We start from the raw sequence: 9297 nt of genomic DNA on the forward strand, positions 1-9297 counted from the left end.
GAGAATCCAAAACGGCCCCTGACAATAACATCAAAAGACAACGAGGCCCCTAGGAAAAAAACCCTATCCGGCCCCTATTTTTTAACTCTGTTAGACAAGTTAACCCTTTCGTTAATAATTTGTCTCTAGAGCTGATTAACCATGCCTACGTGGCACGTTAAGTTAATGATGTGTCAGTTAAATGCCAACCTGGATGGGTAGGTTAATGGGCCATCCAACCCGGCCCCTAACAATTCCATTAAAAATAAACAAGTTTCATATGTGATGACACAGAACTCCTCTTTCCAAAATTCGTTGAAGACGCTTGACTTGGAAGAATACGTTGGTCCTAACGAAGCTATTGACGGCGTTTTGACAGCGCCTGACGGAGGAACTGTCTGTTGAGAGGTAAGTTTCGTTACTCACTCTCTCTGCCATTGCATGTGTATTATCAAGTTGAAGATGGTTTTATTCACACTCTCTGCCATTGAACATGCTTTGAAATCTATGATTTGGAGTATTGTTTATATTCAAATTTTGCATGAAGAATTGAATTAGAAAATGGCTTAAGATTCAATAACAACAAATATGTTCTGTATATTTTGACCGAAAAGCTTATGTATTTACAAAAGAAAATCGTTTAGTGCTCCTGCTCCCTCTGAGTTTTCAATGGATTCGCTTGTGTTGTCAACTGGTGTAGGCTACAATTAATGTGATTGGAGGCTGCTAAAAATTGTGTGCTTTGGGTTGGGATCCTGAATTTGTGTGCCGCTAACACTTGGTAGATCCTTAAATTGACCATCAATATTTAACATATACGTGTACTGACCATGTTATGATTCAAAGCCGCAAGGTTTAATCATTAATTATTAAGATATGGCCTTTAATGCACACTAAAAATTTACTAATTTAGTAAAGCAAATTTACTAATTTACTAATGTAGTTTACTGCACATTGCATTGTCTTGTTTAGTGAATAATCTACATTAAAATTTATCTATTTATGTATTAAAATTTGATAAATTGATATATAATCTACATGAAAATTTGATATATCAATCATTAAAATTACTAAATAATCTACATTACCTTTAAATATATCTATCTATTACTTATTGTTATTGTTGCTGAATTTGTCTTTTATTGGTGCTGCAGATGTTTAATTTTGTAGTACCCGTGTTTTACCATGGTGGGAGACTTGAGAAGGATAGTAATGGGGTGTTGAAGTATTTGGATGGAAAGGTACATAAATTTCCTCCAATGGATGGCAGCTCACAGGTAATTCATGTATACTATGCTATTTGATTTATTAAAATTGTAAATCTCAAGTTTATCTGCTATGTCATTATGGTATTTGATTTATTAAAATTGTATGTAGGGCTTTCATGCAAGCATGCAGTTGCTGCAATTTTAGATTGAAAAATATGGGATACAAATTGGAAGACTTTGTCGATAAGTCACTGACAATGGATGCTGTTCGAGCAGCATACTCCTATATGATCCAACCAGTAAACAGTGAGGAATATTGGATCCCCATAGATTGTCAAGGAATCCTCCCTCCCCCAATCGTATGTCTAGCTGGCCGGCCAAAACTTAGGAGAATGAAAGCTCCTATCGAAATGGTGATTGGCAATAAAGTTAGAAAATCGCACCAAGTAACTTGTAGTAAGTGTGGAGAGAAAGGTCATTATCACAAGACTTGCAAAGGTGCACCTAAGGATCCAAATTGGCAGTCAAAGACTAAAAAGACAAAGGAAAGCAAGACTCAATCAGGAACTTCCATTGGAGCAGCAACAAACAAGCTAGGACAACAACATGATCCAATGGTTGCATTTGCTATTTTGTGTATTCTATTTTTTTAATTATGTTAATTCTGCTAGGTCTGTTATGTGTTGTTGATTGCAAATTGCTGAATCTATATGTTATATTTGCATCATCATTTCCAGGCAAAGGCAAAAAAGAATAAGAAAAAGATGCCAAAACTGAAAGTCTCGCCCAATGTAGATTTTGGTGAAGAGATTGATTTATCTCAATCTGCACCTCCTAATGATGGACCTGTGAGTATAGGATTGTATTTGGTGACTTTTGTCTTGCTCATTTTATGTGCTGAAATGGTTCTTCTATCTTGTGCAGGCTACACAGCAAATTTCCGAACCTCCTGTTGGGTTTCGAATGAAGCAAACCATTGTGAGGCCGCCAATACTACCCACTCAAAACCATTTAGAGCCACTTGGACCAGCTACCTCAGGGGCATCCGGCAGCTTGTTTACCTTCATGCCAACACCTGGTTTTAGGCCTCCAATTAACACTTGAGGAGATTCATTAATGGATTAAAAGCACCAAGTGAAGACTCATGTATTTTGTTGGTCTATAAGTGAAGAGTCATATGTATCTTATGAACTCAATTAATTATCTTTTGGTTCCTTAATAGTTGTAAATGAATTCGCTGGTATATAAGTTAGGCAACTGGCAATTTAGACATATTATTTTGCTATTGCACAGCACAAACAATCATACTTTGGTGCTAAGTTTATTATAATAGATTATGGAACTATTTTGGATTGTGTTTATAGCTCCATCTTTATTATCATATAGCACGTATGAAAATCATATTGTACATATTTTTTTTTAATTTGATGAAACATATATTTAGCTTACAATTATTGTATACCCAGATTTTTATATCTTCATCCATCAAAATGTGATTACACATTTGTAATATAATCTAATTTCTTTCAATACAATATGATACTAATTATACCCAAAATTATAAGCCTAAAACATCTGAAGTAATATCTACCACCTTGAGATCCAATTTCGTTTTGATTTTTCAAATTTAATTCCATCTCTAACTCCTTCATTCTATGTTCTACCTCCTTCAATCTCCTTTCCATTAAAATAGCATTGTTACAAGTAATATCCTCATCCATATTTTCGTGAACTAATACATCTAGTCACTTGAAATACTTACAATGTGGGATGGGTGCCTGGAAATAAAAAATTTTGATTGTAAAAAAAACCTAAATTACATAAATTTTTTAAATTTAAGAAATATACAAAAAAATAATACTTACATTGTAATTAGGGCATCCCAAGAAGAACCTATCCGGATTAAGTTCTGTGCAAGATTGGAAGAGAATTGCATAGGACCCACAGTGACATTTTGGAAATATGAATTTCTTCTTTCTTGGCTGCCCAACTCTTCCAGAAGAAAATGTGTAGCACTTACTCTCTTCGCCAACATTATAACCACGCAGGTTGCGACTCCTAGTTTCCGAAGAATGATCTTCATGGCTCATGGTGGTAGACAGTTAGGCTTCTACATAAGAAGGAATGAGGAAGAGACATTTAGGGTTCATCATGTTCTGTGAAGTGCAGATAAAACACGAAATTATATTTTCAAAAAAATTGTCAGGAACCAGGTTGGGTGATTCATTAATATGCCAATCCAAGCTGGCACTTAACGGACACATCACCATCTTAACTTGCCACATATTCACGTTCCGTTAACCCCAAAAACAGATTATTGACGTAGGGCTAATTTGTCTCGTAAAAAAAATTTTAAGGGCCAGAAAGTGGTTTTTTTTTTCTAGGGGCCTCGTTGTCTTTCGCAAAAATTGTCAGGGGCCAGATCGGATTCATATATATCGTAATAGGTCCATCATACAAAGTTTTAGTGTTTACACTTTACAGTGCTTATCCTGCAGTCACTGACTGGAATAAAAAGATGTAGCAATCTGTCCTACAGACTTAGGATTTTAGTTGCTTGTTACTAGTAGTTATGGATTGAATTAGACCTTTTTAATTTTCTTTGAAATAGAAACTATCTTTATATCTTGCACTTATTTCTTTTGGACTATTTAGATATATGTGGATCTTTCTATTTATAATGATTTATATATATCTGTTTTTAGACTATTTAAATATATATTGAATTTTCTATTCATAATGATTTATATTGTACTAAGGTGAAAAAGTCATGCCTTCTATCGACTCTTCAAAGCTTAAATATGATTGCTCCAATTGATTAAACAATAACAACACATACACACACCTCTTTCGACTATGAGGAACTTTGTTTACACAAAGAACTTTCACACATTAAAACTTGAAGGCATCCCAATTTTCAGGCTTCAAAATAAATCAGTTGCACATAGATGTTCAAACTTTGCCTTTTGTGAGTGATTGTTGAATTTTATCAATGTTTTACATTTAATTGTATGTTTTGCTCACTACAAGAGGCATAAAAGCTAGCTATATAACAGCCAAGCACTCCTGTCTCCTCTGATGTACAAATTTCTGTTCCCATCAGCAAGCCAGGGGTGTTTTAGTTAGCATAAGAGTTACAAGCATTGCTCAAAAAATAATGTGCAATTGAATGGTTCATTATAAAATATCAAACAAGGAATGCATTTTTTGTATGAGTTTTTTTCGCATGTTTCCTAGTTCCTGTAATGAGGATACAACTTCATAAGCTTTTTCTTAGATGTTAAGTTTTTATTTATGAAAATTTACAAGAGATTTAGCAGATTAAGAGTTGAACATATCCGCATTTTTTACGACTAATATATGTTGCAATTTGCAGCAACATTTCAGACTCAGTGAGTATATAAATAAGCATTAGCTGACCCAAAGCCTTAACCATGTCAGAATATGCAAGGATTTAGTTACTACACGACAAAAGACCCCTCATAAGTTAACCCATGCTATAATCCACAAGTGAAATCGTCTTTTTTAAATCGTACTAGGACTTGATACTGAACTTCTGGTCAATGATTATTGAAGGCAAGTTCCTGTGGATCGACAGCAGTTGCCTTCTACGAGTTGCAATCATAGAAAAAATGAATGACATGTTAATGATGGAACATCCAATCCATTTAAACAATAAAGTGCTGATATGAATTTTCATCAACCATAAACAACAGTTGCATAATGTGGATCGACAGCAGTTGTCTTTCCCCATTGAGTTCTTCCAGAAGTAAATTGCAAGACGAGGTTCCCATGCTATTAGCCGCAGTTGCATGCAACTTACCTAGTAATTCTTGTATTATATGAAACTTGGCCTGCATAGAAGCATAAAATGTTAGGAGATTCAAGATTTAGATGAAGAAAAGCAATTAAACTCACATTGTAAATCTTATATAGCACTCTCTTGTGAATCATATCCATGTTTCGAATTATGGACCTTTCTGTCATAACCATAAGAGACAAGACGATTCATTACTACCTTTTCTTAGTTATATATCCTAAAAAGACTGAAACACAAGAAATAAAGTCAATACTCAATAGTAACCAAGTCTGAAAAATACGTGTCCCCAACGGTAATTATCTCCATTTTGTATTCGTATTTCATTCTGCATTATTAATGAAACACCCCATATAAATGTCCATTCTTCTTAATTTTACTATGCCATGCATCAATACCTCAAGAAGAAATATATAAACTCAAAAAGTATTCCTCAGGAATAGAGTCACTATACAAAAAATGGTAATTGTCAAACTTAATTATACTAATCTTTTTGGTAACTGTAACTTGCAGGGGTTCTGAAAATAATGATAGGATATTAAAATATCTACATGAAAAATGAATTACATAGCAGATATACCTCTAGTTCATGGATGATAGCAGCTGTGCGCCGACCTGCCTTTGAGAGACCTCTCAGGTCGCTAAAAATATGATCTCCAACATATATCACCTATGGAAAAAAGTGAATTTTGGCTTTCTGGAAGCTAAATGTAAAATAATCTTCAAATTTATTCTATAAAATCTGATTGTGAACAAAAAGGCTAGTAAATAAAAATTACTACACAGCACAGCATATCAACCATCAAATGAGTTATACCTCTGGGCCTTCCATTTTAAATGGGACTCGCTAAAAAACTTGTAAATGCTGACACACTTTTTTTACGTGTCATATGTTGCTCCACAATTGACATAATATACAAAGAGAAATTCTAAGGTGCTGCCAGCATAAGAATAAGTGTGTTTGATTTACATTTTTTTCCTAATAAAATAAAAGTGAGGGGGAGGAATTTGACTTTGTGAAGCACTTTTGCTAAAAGTAACTTAAGAAAAGAAAGAAGCCAAATTCTTACTTTTCTTAGGAAGACTTAAAAAACAAATGAACTCTAAGATGGTCTTGTGTCTACAATTTAACATCTCAATTATTTAGATCAAAAGTAAAATAATAGAGAAAACTGAAAACAGCAATAGCACATTCAATGAGGAGTAATGCTACACAAATAGCAAAAGTCAAAAAACAGCCCACAAAACAAAAGGAGGATGGTTAAAGAGAATAAAGTTAAAGGAAGGGATTTGCTACTAAAATATTAGTAGCATACAGAGTATCTAGGCAAAATTTTCTGGTTCATACGTTGCTCACTTTTAAGAATTACTCCTCAACATCATTTCCTAACTGCAGATCGAAATGGAAAATAAGCTTTATATTTCAGAATGCATATGTTTAATGGTTATTTCCAGATTCAATTGGATGAATGTAATTAATGGGAAACAAAGAAAAGGTAAACGGGACACCCTAGAAAGCGGCCACTCTAATATGATACCAGGGATTTTTTATTTTTTTTAATTTTATCTTAAAGTGAGTTCTTATACTCAACAACAACAAAGCCTTAGGGGTCAGAGTTCTTATACTCAATGGGGAAAAATCAGAGACATCTAAGAATTTTGCTAACTAGTGTTCTTAAGAATTTTGAAATAAAAATCTTTGAATTATTCAATACATTTCAAGGACTAAGGTATTAGAATGAGGACGGCATCAATTTTTGAAATATACACTGCAGCTTCATCAAAATAGTGGAGTTGCTTTGAATCAGAATCTATCCCTAACCCCCAAAATAAAACGACAAGCCCCAACTAAAGGATCTCTAGAAATAACCACAACAAGCCACCTTAAAGCAGAAATTGATAAATTAAAATAAAGTCATGGAGAGGAACTGCAACATACCAAGAGGAATTGTGGCCAGAGGGGGGCATAGACCACTGCGAGTAGAACGAAAGCGTGGGACTGACTGCGACACAGTGATGAGACAAGGAGCGAGGAAGACCAATCCCGATACCTGCTGCGTCTGCCGCCAGCGACGACGAGGGCAAGAAAACCACGCGAGACCGTGAGAGAGACCCGATCCGAGAGAGCGACGCCGAGCTTGATGGCGACACCAGAGACAGTGAGAGATACCGGAGCTGAGAGAGGGTGGGAGTTTGGATACGACAGCAGTTACAGGGATCAGAGCTCGAGGGAGGAGCTCGAGGTTCAATATAGTAAGGTTGAGGGAGGAGTTTGAGAGTTTAGGATTGCAAAACCATGGCGTTTTGTGGAAGTGAAAAAACCCAAAAAGAAAAATCATGGTTCAGTTTCTAGTCATGTAAATTAGTGGGTTTGACCGGATCTGATAATAATTAAGTTTATTATTATTATAAAAAAATTGAGTTTATTTTGGTTTATTAAAAACTGTCTTTATAAAAAGATATTTTATGCATTTTTATGGAAGTTTTAAATATTTATTAGACGATTGTATTGCATTTGGGTAATTGGAGTTGCATAATTTGAATAGTCCGTACGCATTGTTTTCGGGCAGAGACCAGAAGATAAAAGAAATTAAACTTATAAGAAAAATACGAGTAATCTTACAAAAAAATCTTTATTTTTTCTAGAGAGCAAATTATCAATTATGCCCCCAAATTTGTAAAACGCTGACAATAATAACCCTAATATTTGTTAACGATAATTATATCTTCGAAAATTTTAAAAACGCAACAAATCTGCCCAACCGTAAAAAGAGCCCTTCTCCATTAAACGGAGCTTGGTGATGTGGCAGACGGAATTCCAACGTGGCATCCGTTAAGGGCTTCAATCACGTTTCTCCTTTATATGGAGATGAGGGAGAACGTTTTCCCCAATTCACGAGAAAGATAAATCCTAAATACCACATGTCATTGGCCTACAAAAAATTAACTCTAAGTACCACATGTCACGTTACTATAAACAGTATTGATTGATATATGTACTAACCTGCATGTTTTAATTGTGAATAATTGCATGTTTTAACTAACAAAAATATACAATAAATATACTAACCTGCATGTTCGTCACCATTGTTCTGTGGGGTAGGTTGTGCTCTACCAAATGGTTGGGGCCTTCCATGATTCTTCCTGTGTTTTCTTCTCCGGCCATCAGCTTTTTCAGGATGAGATTGCCCCTCTTCGCCTTCAACATGTGTCTCATAGTTGTCTCCTAAATTGGGTTTTTCGTTTTCAACTGTTGCAGCTTGATTTTGAATAGGTACGTTATCAATAGCTACGTCATCTTTCTCTGATCATCCCCCCCTTTACTCAACATTGATTCACCCTCCTGTTGCTGTTGCTCCTCGTACTGTGGGAGATCATTTTGATGATTTTCTGATTTTCTGAAGGAGCTCCCTATAATTCTATATCATTTGGTCCTCCATGTTCCTCATGCTCTGGGAGATCCTGGTCATGATTTTGCTGATCTTCTGAAGGAGGTCCCTCAACTTCATCAACTAAATCTGAATCGGCTTCAACAAGATGCTCAAAATATAAGTGGACCCTGTTTTCATTCTTCAGTGCAACATCACACAACTTAACCACATCGGCATCCCTTCTCAGCACCCGTAACCCATTAGCTAAATCCATTCCTGCCTCTAACCAATACACTTCATTATACCTAGTATAACCTAAATCCAGAAACAAACCTTCAACAAGGAACAGATTACATGTATCAACATGCACCCTGTCGATGATACTCACTAAACCACTGTTATACCTCACCACACCATCCGCATCCTTCTCTAACCAACCCCGATAGTGATATACAAACGTGATATGAGTTGCCATCTAACAAAAATCATTAAATAAGTTACAATCAGATAAATCAACACATCAAGACACCCATTATCGAACTGCCATTTTAAAAAAAAAAAAATTCACGTCATCACCAACAATATGCAAACTCCAACGAACTGATAACAAGAAGAACGGAAACATAAAATGCTTACCGAAACCTTCATTGTTCAATGGAGATTTTTTCACTGAGTATCAATGCCAAACATGAGATTGCATGTGATGTTAACAATTTCAAGAGGCGAATACAGAGACACACGAGACGAAGAGAAATAGAGACCAACACTAAGAAATTCTTCAGTTTTTCACGTCCTAAATAGTCATAATTAAATAGATTGTTTCATTTAAGGTTAGTCTCGTCATTTACTTGGAATTGAACAATTAGGATTTCATGAATTAGGGATAAAAGAAAAATGGAATTAAAGCCCTTAACGAATACTA

At 35.1% G+C, this 9297-nt stretch overlaps 1 protein-coding gene and 1 long non-coding RNA gene across 2 annotated transcripts; one reads left to right on the forward strand and one right to left on the reverse strand.

Annotated features, from left to right (window-relative positions):
* LOC107647111 lies at positions 1403-2401 on the forward strand. Its single transcript, XM_016351234.2, has 3 exons — positions 1403-1804; positions 1925-2035; positions 2112-2401. Exons 1-3 carry the CDS (start codon positions 1403-1405, stop codon positions 2289-2291), a joined length of 693 nt encoding a protein of 230 aa, XP_016206720.1. The 3' UTR covers positions 2292-2401.
* LOC107604699 lies at positions 4511-7388 on the reverse strand. Its single transcript, XR_001612354.2, has 3 exons — positions 6944-7388; positions 5585-5674; positions 4511-5041 (listed from the first exon to the last, which is right to left on the reverse strand). It is a non-coding gene; the product is annotated as an uncharacterized LOC107604699 (long non-coding RNA).

Source organism: Arachis ipaensis, chromosome B06 (assembly GCF_000816755.2).
Source record: "Arachis ipaensis cultivar K30076 chromosome B06, Araip1.1, whole genome shotgun sequence".
Lineage (NCBI taxonomy): Eukaryota > Viridiplantae > Streptophyta > Magnoliopsida > Fabales > Fabaceae > Arachis > Arachis ipaensis.

What these genes read in the sequence shown, in the direction of transcription:
- LOC107647111 (XM_016351234.2), top strand. Translation starts at nt 1,403, where the DNA reads ATGGGATACAAATTGGAAGACTTTGTCGATAAGTCACTGACAATGGAT. An exon ending in GACAACAACATGATCCAATG is followed by an intron (nt 1,805 to 1,924) that starts GTTGCATTTGCT and finishes CATCATTTCCAG; the next exon opens with GCAAAGGCAAAAAAGAATAA. An exon ending in CACCTCCTAATGATGGACCT is followed by an intron (nt 2,036 to 2,111) that starts GTGAGTATAGGA and finishes TATCTTGTGCAG; the next exon opens with GCTACACAGCAAATTTCCGA.